Raw genomic sequence first — 13,488 nt, forward strand, 5'->3', positions numbered from 1 at the left:
GAGCTCCTCACTGTGCGCTGGCTCAGACCAACGAGTTCCTCACTGTGCGCTGGCTCAGACCGACGAGCTCCTCACTGTGCACTGGCTCAGACCGACGAGCTCCTCACTGTGCGCTGGCTCAGACCGACGAGCTCCTCACTGTGCGCTGGCTCAGACCGACGAGCTCCTCACTGTGCGCTGGCTCAGACCAATGAGTTCCTCACTGTGCGCTGGCTCAGACCGATGAGCTCCTCACTGTGCGCTGGCTCAGATCGATGAGCTCCTCACTGTGCGCTGGCTCAGACCGACGAGCTCCTCACTGTGCGCTGGCTCAGAAGGACGAGCTTCTCACTGTGCGCTGGCTCAGAAGGACGAGCTCCTCACTGTGCGCTGGCTCAGAAGGACGAGCTCCTCACTGTGCGCTGGCTCAGACCGACGAGCTCCTCACTGTGCGCTGGCTCAGACGGACGAGCTCCTCACTGTGCGCTGGCTCAGAAGGATGAGCTCCTCACTGTGCGCTGGCTCAGATCGATGAGCTCTGGTGGTTGTTTTTAAAGAAGCAGTGACCTCACAGAGGTCAGAGTGGGAAAGAACTACCCACAGGTCTGGTTCGCTTTCTGTGTCAGCAGCGGGGAATAAGGAGGGAAGAGCAAGGAGTAGGGCCAGTTTTAAACTAAATGCCTTTGGCCCGGCCGGCATGGCTCAGAGGTTGAGTATCGCCCTACGAGGAGGTCACGGTTCGATTCCCAGTCAGGGCACATGCCTGGGCTGCAGGCTGGGGTGTGGGGTGTGCAGGAGGCAGCCAGTCAATGATTCTCTCGCATCACTGATGTTTCTCTCCCTCTCTCCCTCTCTGTAATCAATAAAAATATATTTTAAAAATTAATACACTAAATGCCTTTGGTAATTCATCCCGACTCTGGCACTGGAATGTCTCTGGCTCCCTGCTTGTTACAGGAGGAGACGCGGGCGGAGCTGGCCAGGTCCCGGGTGTCTCTGATGTCGGCCCGTTGCCAAATGTTCTGTGAGGAGGCCGGAGCCTGGGGCCCGGCACAGAGGCCGCTCGGCTCTGAGTGGTGCCAGGCGCCCTTCCTACATAGGCTGGGCCCACTGCGGCTTCCGAGACACGACACGGGGTCTGTCCTGACTCCCCCCTGGCTCCCGCCTGCCTGATTGCCCCTAAGCGCGGGGTCCGAGGCTTCTGCAGCCTCTCTGACCGAGACCCAGGACATTGTCTCCTCGGAGATGCCCTCCTGCCCCGCGTGTCCCAGGAGAAGGGCCGGGCTCACTGCTGGGCCGGGTGCAGAGACCGCACGGCGGGGGAGGGAGGCGCCGGGCCCTGTGCTCAGCTGCGCCCTCCGACCGGCAGGGAGGGCGCTCTGGCCGTGCTCTCCCACCGATTCCTGTGTGCAGCCCAGGGGCAGCGGTTTCCCGGAAGCCCTCGTGCCTCTCCCCACGGCATCCCGGCTCGGCCTGCCTCCAAGTTGGCGCGTCTCCCCAAGAAAGTACCCGGGCCCTGCCAGACCCTCTGATCTCGGGGAACGGCCGCCAGGAGTAGAGCGGTGGGAGGTGGTCAGCCAGGAGCCGAAACCAGACTCAGAGGAAAACAGGAAGAGCCCGAGAAACGGCAGCTGCGAGGAAGGCTTGCGTGCGACACCCACACTGCCCTGCTTCCCTTTCCCCGGAGCGGGCTCGGTCGCCCTGAGCCCGGGCCACGTGTTTGCTCAGTGGGCACTGCAGACCCACCCTCGCGAGGACTCTACCAGCCGGCTTGACCTCAGCGCGGCCGGTGGCCCACCCTCTCCCAGTGGGTCTACAGATGCCACGTTTGGCGAGTGAGCCGGTAGCTACTGTGATGCGTGCAGGCCAGTGACCAGCAGAACCCTGGACCGGCCGCGTTCTGGTCTCCCCGTCAGCACGGCACCTGGAGGGGCTCCAGGCTGAGCAGGGTCTGAAGGGCCCCGTTCCGGGCAGCGCAGCCGAGGGAAGCCTGCCTGCCACCTCCACGCTACTCACCATGTACGAGGGGAAGATGAGGACCCGCTTGTGCTTCCCACAAGGCCACTGGGGGTCGTCCAGGAGGTTCGGGTCGTAGTCCACAAAGTCTCCCAGGTCGCTGCCTAAGGGCCACAGGCAGAGGGACAGTCAGCGCCGAGGTGAACACCCGTGCGGGGGACTGAGGACGGGCGGGGCACCAGCTCGGTCGCCTGCCTGCCATGCAGTCACGGTCTCTGCAGCAAGGAGGCGTGTCCTCTCCGACAGGGGCACCAGATTCTTCACCTGATGACGAGCTTTTCCACTTTAGAAAATGACACGTGAATCTCCCTGACCCGGAGAGCACAGGACCCCGGAGCATGAACAGCACAGGGACACCCGGACAGAACACGTGGCGCCGAAAGGCTCGTTTCTAACCCTGCAGGGCATTGGCAGCTGAGCCCCGTGAGAAGCGCGTTTTGGGGTGAACCCTCCTGGGCGGACTACTGTGCCCACATAAACACGGATCAAAGCAGGCCCGTGCACTTGGGGACCAGCGGGCGGGAGCACGGACAGTGTTTCTGACTCAGCACCTGGACAGGCTGAGCCCTCCGATCGCCTGGGGTCTCCGAGCAGTGGCACTGCTCACCAAGAGCTCCCGTCAGCCCCAGGGGATCACTCAGGCCGAGCAGGAAGCACCCAGCCTCCTTCTGCACACAGCCCATCCGCTCGCGCGAGGAGAACCACAAGGGATGTTCTCACACCAGATCCTGGGCTTCTGGCCCAATTATTTGAAGAAAAGCCCAACTTGAGCACTAAAAAGTGTAGGCAAGAAGCAGGTAACAGGGAGGTAACTCTGAGGCGCAGAGAGGTGGCGAGAAGCCGGATCCTGCCCAGCCCCCTCTGCACGAGGCATGGGGTTTCCCGGGGGGGGCGCTCAGGGGCTGGGCGGAGGCATCTCATTGGAGAGGCCACCCTCTGGCCGGTTGTGAGGCTGAAATCCTCTTGCCCAATCACGTCGCCTGTGGGATGAGCTCACACTCCGGGACCCGGCCCTCCCGTCCGCACACAGGAGACCCACCCACACTGTACCCCAGACGCCTCCTGCCGCAGCCCCCAGACCCAGCAGCCGGCACCTGTGTCGAGGCTCCCCTGGGTGCTGCTGGCCCGCCCTATGGAGAGGCTGCGGTGGCTCAGGGTGCGGAAGTGGGAGAAGGAGGAGGTGGAGTCGATGGTGCCCCTCCGGGCTCCCAAGGCGTTTGTGGGCCACAGGAACTGGGTGTACGACACCGTCTGGAAGGACGACAAAGGGCAGGTGAGGGACAGGCCAGGCAGCGAGCGTGAGGCCGCGCCCGCCCCAGTGACTGCATGTCTCCCACTGTGACGGACACCAGGGACCTGGAAGATGACTTCTATTCCGGCCAAATATGTGCCAGAACCGCTGCCTGTGGCTGTCCCTGACCCCCCCCCCCCCCCCACCCCCGTGAGAACGCTCAGGTGATGCGGCCGACGTGTGTTTGATAACAATGTGTTGACCTAGACCAGTGATGGCGAACCTTTTGAGCTCGGTGTGTCAGCATTTTGAAAAACCCTAACTTAACTCTGGTGCCATGTCACATATAGAAATTTTTTGATATCTGCAACCACAGTAACACAAAGATTTATATTTTTGATATTTATTTTATATATTTAAATGCCATTTAACAAAGGAAAATCAACCAAAAAAATGAGTTTACGTGTCACCTCTGACACACGTGTCATAGGTTCGCCATCATGGTCCTAGACACTGTGGGGATGGTGTGGGCTGCGTGAGGCACAGACTGGCACTACTTTCCATGAACCAGCACCCGCAGCGTTCCAGGCCCCGACGGCTGGAGTCCCTGACAAGGGGCGTGACCCCGTGCCCTGCGGCAGATCCATCCACGGGGCTCACCTCCGCTTCCTACCCCCCGCAACCCCCTCCCCATTCCTGGGTGGACACTCAGCCTTCAGGAGAGAAAGCAGCACATGTATCTTTCTCTCCGCCGGCCTGGGGACCACAGCTCAGGCCCTGGGGGAGCTGTGCTGGGGGGTCCTGTGCATGCAAACGGCTGGGACGGTCTCCCCAAGGACACCCTGCATGGTCTCCCCAACAGGCTTTGGGGGGCTCATGAAAGACTGGATTCACCCTTCACACCCTAGACGTCACCCCGCAGCCCGGTGAGCTGCGTGTGAGAAGCGTGGCAGCCCTGGGGCCTGGGGTCTCCGTCGGAGGCCGACACCCATCTAGTCGTGGGGAGGCGGCTTGCGGGCACCATCCGTTACTGCTGTTCACACTACCCACATCCCTGCACCCCAGAGCATGCACGTGGACATGTGTGTGCGTGCAGGCAGGGAAACCTTGTGTTGCTATGTAATCGCGGGCTCGATGGACTTCGCCTGCCCATTGGGAGCCCAGGAAGGTGCCCCCCACCACTCGAGCGAGGCGCGTGGACTGCCCCCTCTTCTGCTTCCCAACCCTGTGACTTGGGCACAGACTCGCCAACGGGAGCCGGGCAGCCTTACCTTCCCGTCAGCGCCCAGCTCCACGCCTTCCAGGCCAATGACCTCTTTCAGGCTCACGGCACCTGCTGACTGTCTCCCTCCGTCCGCCTTCAAGTCCCTGGGAGGACAAGCCAGAGAGGAAAGCTGCTGTTTGTACCCAAAAGAGGTGCTGTGACGCTCACTACGAGACACCAGTCATGCTGACGAAAGGGACCGAGCAGGCCTCCCCTCGCCCCTCCGCTGGGCTGGGTCAGCGGCTCAAGGGCAGCCCCCCCACGCCCCCCACTCTGACATGAAGGACGCGCAGCTGAACGAGTGCCTGAGGGAGAAAGGCGGGTGCAGAGTGTGGATCCCCGGCCTCCCTCCACTCAGCAAGTCTCTCTTCTCTGAGACAGTCATGGCACAGGCACCAGGGGGCACCCCGGGCACAGGGACTACACTCTGCTGGGCTCTCGCTGCTGGCTTCTTCTTAAATCTGGGGGAGACCCCTCTCGACTCCCCCTTTAGTCGACGGGAGGAAGAATTTCTCATCCTGAACAGCTCTCAGGCTCACTGCTGGCCATGAGAGAATTAGCGCCACAAGAGTCGCCCTCCTACCGTGGCGGGCCACCTGGAAAATGAGTATCTTTCTATAAAACAATGTCCAGTGTGAACAGCAAGCAGTCACAGAACACTTCACACCTGACAAAGACTGTCACACACCATCCCTTTCATCCTTTTTTTCAAAAATATAGTTTTGCTAATTTCAGAGAGGAAGGAAGAGGGGGAGATAGGAACATCAGTGATGAGAGAGGATCATGGATCAGCGGCCTCTGCTGCCCCCCCCCCCCCAATGGGGATCGAGCCCGCACTAGGCATGTGCGCTGACCGGGAATCAAACCACGACCTCCTGGTTCATACATCGACGCTCAACCACTGAGCCGCTGCCCTCATCAGACTGCTGTTGCTATTACTGTCCCATTTTACAGATGAGAAAACGAGGCCCAGAGTAGGCAGATGGCTGGCCACGTCCCCCTCTCCTTGCAGCAGTTCTCACTAAGCTGCGTGTTGGAATCACCGGGGATTTCTGACAAACTCCTGCGGTCTGGCTCCCACCCCAGCCATGCTGATTCCATTGTCGTGGGTGCAGGAGTTCTGAACGCTCCCAGGGGTCTAAATCGCAGCCATATCCAGGAAGGACCGCCTTCCAGCTGCTGCCTCTGTGTGCCGGAGAGGCACCGTGCTCAGGGCTGTCTCCTGTAAGAATGGGGGCTGTTTCAGCAAGAACGAACAAGTTTAAAATGGTAAAGGAATCGATGGGAAAGCGAGGTGCCCTGGAGCCAGGTGAGTGGGGGGAGGAGAGACGAGTGCCCGCCCCCCATGGAGGAACTCAGGACCCTCTGATGTGCTGAGCAGTCCTCCTCGCCTGTGGGCTCCCACGATGGACTGGCTCCCTCATCCTATGATGCACAGTGAGGTCAGCAACATCTTCCAAAGACCCACCTCGACCTGCTCCCAGGAGGACTGCCTTCTGCAGCCACATGGAGGCCAGTTCTGCCAGCGCAGAGCGTCTGGGCCCCTCTGGAACTGACACTAAAGTCTTCACACTTCACACGCAAACTCTGGTCAGTGCACCCCCCCCCCCCCCGCCCCATTGACTGGATGTGACTGTACGTGACTTTCGCCTCCTCCACGGACAGTCAGAGAACTGTGAGGTCACTTGGAGGTGCAGCTCGTCCATCAAGAGCTCCACGGCGTCCTGAGCCACAGAAGTGCTCTTGGAGGAGTCTGAGCTCCCCCGGGGGAGGGGGTGGCCCCACCAGGACCACGCTCCCCGAGGGCTCCGAGGTCCAGGCGTCCCCACTTCATGGAGGTGCCGGGCCCACAGGAAGCTCACATCCCAGCTGTGGGCCTCCAACCTGCAGCTGGGAGACCAGCACCTCAGGGCCACAAACCAGGGACCACCTGCCTCGCCCCCTCCAGGAGCCTCCAGGGCAGCCCTCACTTCCTCCAGCAGAGAGGACAGCCGATGCACCCATCGTGAGCAAAGGGAAACACCCGTGGAGCAAGGTCCGGGCCCTGAGGCTGACACAGCCTGTGGGTGGGAGCCAGGCCCCGGGAGGAGACCCGGGCGGAGCTGGAATAGGCCTCAGGGGAGTGAGGAGAAGCCAGAGACCGTGGCCTTGATGCCCCCTCTTTGTGAACCCGAGAGGGTGGGAAGGGTGCAGAGAGGCCCGGAAGGGTGTGCTGGTTCCCCCAAAGGGAGGGTTGGAAACACCCGGTGGAGCAGCAGCCGAAGGCCGAGGACTGACGGGTGACCAGGTCTCCACATTCCCTCTCAGATCACCTCTCCCATCAACACGGGCGTGAGCACGGACATCACGCGGTGCCCGCGCTGACCCTGCGGCACCGGAGGCGGACCCTGGGGAACGGCGGCTGAAGGTCTTCAAAGCAAATGAAGCTGGGCTTTGCAATTGGTTTGAAGAGCCTCAGAGATCATTTTTCCCAGATGCATGTTGAGTTCAAAAATGAATTTATTTATGTTCTGCCTCCTTCTAAGCATGGAATGGAGGCAAGTTCCACCGCCCACGTGGGTCCTGTCCAAAACCGCGAGCGGAACGGTGTACGTGTCGCTTGGACTCGCAGGAGGGCACAGTCGGTCAGGCTCAGGACAGGACCTCGTGGGTGTAGATGCCCTGACAGAACCCTGCTCCCATTCCCTCCGTGCCCACAGCCCCAGGGGAGACTGCTCAGCTTATTTAGCTACAAGACCTCGTTTCTCATGCTATTTAAGTTGATTTTTAAAAAAAATATTTCTATTGATTTCAGAGAGGAAGGGAAGAGAGACAGAAACATCGATGATGAGAGAATCATGGATCGGTTGCCTCGGGCACACCCCACACTGGGGATGGAGCCCGCAACCGGGGCCTGTGTCCTGATGGGAATCGAACCGTGTCCTCCTGGTTCCTGGCTAATGCTCAACCACTGAGCCACACCAGCCGGGCCTATATAAGTTTCTTAACCTTTGCAGAGGCCGTAAGCAACAAACACACTTTGAAAACCCAGGGCATGTGCACACACTTTTTTTTTTTTTTTTTTTTACAAAGGTTGGCCAAAAGGGGTGGGAGGGATGGGAGGTAGTGTGAGGGGGAGAGGGAAGAGGCCACAGAAGATGGGGAGGGGATGAAAACACCAGGGGAGACAACCCCACAACAGTGATACCTCTAAGCGAGAAGCAGACGCAGAGGTGGGCTCTCTGGGGCGGAGCCAGCCTCGCAGACGGCACTGCAGTTCGCCCCGTGGGTCTCCTGGGAGGCCGGTCACCTCGGGCGGGAACCCCCGGGCCCGTCTTAGTTTTGTCCCCTGACACAGAGCGGACCTACACCATTTCATCGCGGTGGGTCGTCTGGCCAGAGCAGCGGCCCGTCTAGCTCTCCTGGTGCCCAGAGGGGGTCCCCTCGGTGCTCACGGCCACACGTGGCCAGCTCCTGACTCCCTCCTGTGGGCGGCACAGTGCTCCCGTGTCCTCTTCCAGCTCACTGAGCGGCACCGCATGGAACTGGGCAGCAGGGCCGAGCCAAGGCCCGTTCCTTAGGGAGCGTCTGGCTAACGAACCGATACTCCTCTCAGTGACAGCAGCAGCCGCACGTGCGTGTGACGTAAAGCACCAGCACCTGGGAAGTGGGTGACCCAAGTGTGTTGTGGCCAATGAGCTCGTCTCAGGGCCTCCGCCTCCGGGACGGCCGCTGGGATTTACTTCAGTGACGGGGCTGCCTCTCGGGCCGGGGTTGCAGCCGGGAGCCCCTCTAGGCATCAATCTTTAAAGAATAATGCGTTGAACACGTGGATGTGTAACTAACTTAAAAGCTAATTAAATGTTAACAGGATTTCCAGACGCTTAGAAAATAACAGGCCAGAGATCTGCTTCACAGAGAGCAGAGTGTGAGGCTGGCTGGGCAGCAAGGCCGCCTCTAGCCCGGCACCACTGGGGGCTGCACCCCAGGCCCAGCGACACGAGGCTAACGCGGTTCCCTCACCATCGCCCCCGCACCGCCGCCACCGGGCAAGTCCGCCTGCTGGTCCAGAGCAGAGCGCTGCCCCCAGTTCAGAAGCAGCGGACGGGCCAGGCCACCAGGCTGCGGACAATCAGAGCAGCGTTCAGTCCTGCCAGCCTTCGGGCTCCCACTGAGCTCGCCATCCACACGCCACCCCCGGGCGCTGGCAGCAATGAGGGGCCTCTGCAGGCAGCTCCTACAAACAGCCGATCACGGCATGATTCACCCGTGAGATCATCCCAGAGCCGGTCGCTGGGGGAACATGCACGGACGTGGGGGAGGGGCGTGGAGGCTGGAGGCCTCTCTGGGAGGGCCGTCCTCTGTGCCACCGAGTGACGAGGGGACGACCTCACCTGAAATGCCCAGCAACAAAGGCTGGGGACACGAGCGCCTCACAGAAGCTGCTGTTTAAAGCTTCACGTCAGAGACACTGAGGCTCCGACCGTGCAGGCGGCTCACCCAGCGACTGTCCGTCAGCCAGGCACGCGGCTCTCAGTGGGTCTCCCCAGCACACACTCCTCGCAGGCGCTGTTCTGTTGGGGTCACGAGCGTGGTTGTTTTCTAGAATCCTCAGCCACAGGCTTCCTGGACTCACTCCGACCTCCTTCCAGTCGGATCTACACGGAAAAGTAGGCTCACAGCCCTGGCCAGTGTGGCTGGGTTGGTTGGGCATCGCCCCAAAGGTTGCTGGCTCAATTCCAGTCAGAGCACAGGCCTGGGTGGCAGGCTCAATCCCCAGTAGGGGGCATGCAGGGAGCAGCCAACGGATGTTTCTCCCTCTCCCAGTCTCTCTGGAATCAATTTAAAATAAAGGTAGGTTGATGGTTGTATGAGAAACAAGAGCTTATTCTCGTATTTATTAACGTTGTATTGCTTCCCATGGAAACAGCTGTAACCCTCCTGCCCCGCCCTGTATGTGCAAAATGCCTGCGGGTGCCCCACCTCCAGGACTGAAGACCATCTCGCTCTCATGGCAGCCGTGTGCACGGGGCGGCGGGGGCAGCTCCGACTCCAGGCCTGCAGTCTCCCCCTCACAGGGGGACCCGCTCCCAAAGCTCTGGAGTTGGTGTCTGGGTTGGGCGTGCCTGTTCCCGCTGACGGGACGCCATGACGAGTCGCCCCACAGGATGCCCTTCTGGCCTGTAATGCAGCTGCACTCGCCTGGGGTCCAAGCAGGAGGTCCTGTCGCAGGAGGAACAGGCCAGAGGGCGGAAGCAGGAGGAAGCTCTGGGTCCCGGGCCGACCCCCTATTGCATATTCCCACCTCCCGACTCCCACCCAGAACGGACCTGGGGAAACCACCCGCTTCCAACTCAACGTGCAGCCAAGAGCGTCCCTGCTTCCCGCAAGCCCGGCGCCCGTGGAAAGAGCCGTGTGCTTATCTGCTCACACGGCTGCGCGCTACTGACATTTCCCACCGGAGCTGACGGAGGGCGAGGCCAGCCAACTGCCGACAGCCAGAGACCCGAGGGGTGTGGACAGGGACTGGGGAGCTGGGTGTTGTCTGAATGCATCCGCCCTGCACCCCCGCTCCGTGCCCATCATGCCCCGGGCAAGACTGCATTCCCAACGGGAAAGAACGGGAAAAGAAGACAGTTATTAGAAGCATCTCCTATCTAACAGGGCAGTGAGGAGCCAGGAAAATTCCAGGGCAAGTGAATAGGGAAACTGAGGCAGGAAAGTGAAATCAAGGCCAAACAGCCCTGGCCCGTGTGGCTCAGTGGATAGAGCATCTGCCCGCGGACCAAAGGGTCTCGTGTTCAACTCCTGGTCGAGGGCACGCACCCGGGTTACGGGTTTGATCCCCTGCCCGGGTGAGAGCTCGTGCAGGAGGAATCAATCCATGTGTCTCTCACGTCAACGTTTCTCTCTGCCTCTCCCCTCCTCCCTCCCTTTCACTCTCTAAAAATCATTGGGAAAAACATCCCAGGGTGAGGATTAACCAAAACAAAACAAAAAACCAAGTCCAAACAGTGTGGGCGATTTGCAGCCAGCTTGTCACTGACCAGCCATGGTCTTCCCCACGCAGGACAGGAGAGCAAAGGGTTAATAGCTCCCTAAGGAGGGAGGCAGAGAGGGAGGGCGAAGGGACCTGCAGAGAAGCGCAGCCTGGGGCTGGGCAAGGCAAAGGGGCAGGTGCTTCTCGTGGATTCTGGGAGTTCTGGGAAGGCCACACAAAGTAAGCAGGGGCCTTGAGAACGAATCTGCACCAAGACAGTCAGCAAGGAACCTGGAAACCTACAGACAAGAGGGCGTCTGAGGACTCGGACCCCACCCCACCTGCTCTTCAGATTAGAGGAGAGCTGAGAGCCGAGAGCTGAGGGCTGAGAGCTGTCTGCGCTCCGTAAGCCGCAGGTGCAGGCTTCCAGGGCTTTCACACACGGGCTGGATCACAGCGCCGGCGAGGTCTGAGTATGAATCCACGTACGTGAGGGGACTAGGTGGAGGCTGGGACAGCCACTCCCTCTAAGGCAGCGGTTCTCAACCTGTGGGTCGCGACCCCTATGGTGGGCGAACGACCCTTTCACAGGGGTCGCCTAAGACCATCCCGCATATCAGATATTTACATGACGATTCACAACAGTAGCAACATGACAGTGATGAAGTAGCCACGAAGATAATTGTATGGTTGGGTCACAACATGAGGAACTGCATTTAAAGGGCCAGAAGGTGGAGACCCACTGCTCTGACTCGACTCGACTCGACTCGACTCTGTGTCGGTGGGGCCCTAGCAGGACGACTGTCACAAGCGCCTGTGGAGCCTCCCCTGGGCCGGCCTGTCTGCTCCGCTCAGCAGATGTCAGGAGCCAAAGTCAGTCCAGTTCAGCTTAAACCCAAGAACAAAGCTGGGGGGCGGGACGGAGGGCCTGGGACGCTCTGGCCGCTGCAGGGGCCAGAAGACAGACCCAGAAGAGATAAGGCCACCCCAACAGATGCTCTCCAGTCAGGGGTTCAAGTGCAGTGAAGGGACGTTTGAGTTTCCTGTCTTTAAATCTTTCTTGGGATGAAGTTGGGACGCACATGGACCCGTCCGCGGCTGGTCTGCGCCTGTCGGAATAATCGGGCACACGTGGCCTGGTCCACGTGCCTAAGCACCACGGAACCACGGGAGCCAGAAACCGTGTGTTGAGCAGCCCGGTGGCCGGAGTCCGGTGGCTGGCTCAGCTGGGGAGGGTGGGGGCAGGGAGCCTATGGGCTCGAGCTGCAAGGCAGGGAAGCCCCCTTTCCACCCCGGGAATCCTAGGACTTACATCCTGGTCACGGAGAGGCTTTAGCGTAAAGGTAAAGGAATTTTCCACAGTGAAAACATACTAGTTAGTATGCACATGAGCTGCAGGAGTTTAAAAATATGTACATGTATAAATTTACTAGCATAAACACTTGTCATTTAAGCATAATTATTTCCCAATAATTAGCTTAAAGATCATAATTATAAGTGGCAGTTATTATAAATAGGGTATCTGTTCATTAAAACATTTAAAAAGCAGAACGGCCCGGCCAGCGTGACCCAGTGGTTGAGCACTGACCTGTGAAACAAGAGGTCACGGTTCGATTCCCCGTCAGGCACCTGCCCAGTCGGGGGCGTGCGGGAGGAGCTGATCCATGGTTCCCTCTCATCATGGATGTGTCTCTCTCACTCCCTCTCCCTTCCTCTCTGACATCAGTGAGAATATATTTAAAAACGACAAGCAGGACGCTGAGCCTCGCTGCTCAGTCCGACTCACGCTGCCAGTTTCTCCTGAGGACGTCAGCATGTGCCGCCCCGCCAGCACGTTCCCTTCTCTGCTGGGTGACACGGGGACCCGGCCGGGGGCTTTGCTACAGAAATTACCTTTTCTGCATCTTGGTTTCTCATCTATAAAAGCTGAGGGAGTGGCGAGTTTGATTGTTCGTATCCAAGATGTGAGGTTACGCCCCACGGGCCTGCGTCTGCACCTGGGACAAGTGGCAAGACGAGTCTCCTAATAACCCCCCAGGGGACCCCCCTAAATACCGCCACCCTCCCTTACCCACGGCTTCGCTTTATGCGGTTTCAGTGACCCCTGGCCCACTGGGGCCCGAAAATATTAAATGGAAAATTCCAGAAACAAACAATTCGTAAGTTTAAATCCCGTGCCATCCTCAGGCCAGAATGGAATCTCAGTGTCCACTCCTTCCTGCCCGATGGGAGCCCACCTTGTCAGTGCGTTCACGCCACAGACGCCCCGCCCGCTGGTCGCTCAGCGGCCGCCTTCGTTATCAGATCCCGTCCCAGTCCGCAGGGTCTGTGCCCAAGCCACCCTGGTTTTACTTAATAATGTCACGTCCTCATAACTTCCATTGCAGCAGACTGTTACCGCTGTTCTATGTCATTACTAGTTACTGTTGTTAATCTCTGTGCCTAATTTATAAAGTAAACTTCATCATAGTTGTGTACATACAGGAGAAAACATGGTATATATAGGGTCAGTACTACCCGCAGTTTAGGCACCCACGGGGTCTTTAAATGCATCTCCCGTGAACCAGGGGGCACCGTAAAGGGGGAAGCAGCACCAGGACCTGCCGCCCTCCCTCGGGCCAGGTCCTATGTGGACAGCCTGTGACCGTCACAGCACCCAGAAGCAGGCCCTGCATGAGTTTGCAGAGGCCAGTGCCAGCACCCACGGCGCTCCGCCACCCACGGTGCTCCCAGTGTCCTGCCCTGAGCCCCTGCAGCTTCCTGACGACACAGATGCAGGGAGCAGGTGCGGGTGAGGGGCAGGACTCAGAGGAGAGGCACAGAGTCTGGGGCTGGGAAAGGAGGCAGCGCTTTGCAAGGTCAGAGCCTCACTACCTACGTTTTTTTCAGACCAAAGGAGGAGTTGTTGACCTTGAGAGGTGGCGGTCCCCCTCTGCTTCTGGTCCGCTTTGCTCTGGTATTTGCTCCGCAGGCTGGTCGGGTTCCAGCCCCAAGCCCAGTATAAGGAGGGCACACGGCTGTGTCATTCCTTTCCTGACC

General features: G+C 59.4%; 1 protein-coding gene across 1 annotated transcript in view; it reads right to left on the reverse strand.

The window, feature by feature from the left end:
- CABLES1 (Cdk5 and Abl enzyme substrate 1) overlaps positions 1-13,488 on the reverse strand; it is an 81,396-nt gene that overhangs the window by 15,629 nt on the left and 52,279 nt on the right. The window contains exons 5-7 of the mRNA XM_059707479.1: positions 4,498-4,594; positions 3,090-3,246; positions 1,996-2,099 (exon numbers count right to left, since the gene is read on the reverse strand). Coding sequence (XP_059563462.1) covers positions 1,996-2,099; positions 3,090-3,246; positions 4,498-4,594 — 358 coding nt within the window. The remainder of the gene's footprint in view (positions 1-1,995; positions 2,100-3,089; positions 3,247-4,497; positions 4,595-13,488) is intronic.

The sequence above is a fragment of the Myotis daubentonii genome, chromosome 8 (genome assembly GCF_963259705.1).
Source record: "Myotis daubentonii chromosome 8, mMyoDau2.1, whole genome shotgun sequence".
Taxonomy (NCBI): Eukaryota; Metazoa; Chordata; class Mammalia; order Chiroptera; family Vespertilionidae; genus Myotis; species Myotis daubentonii.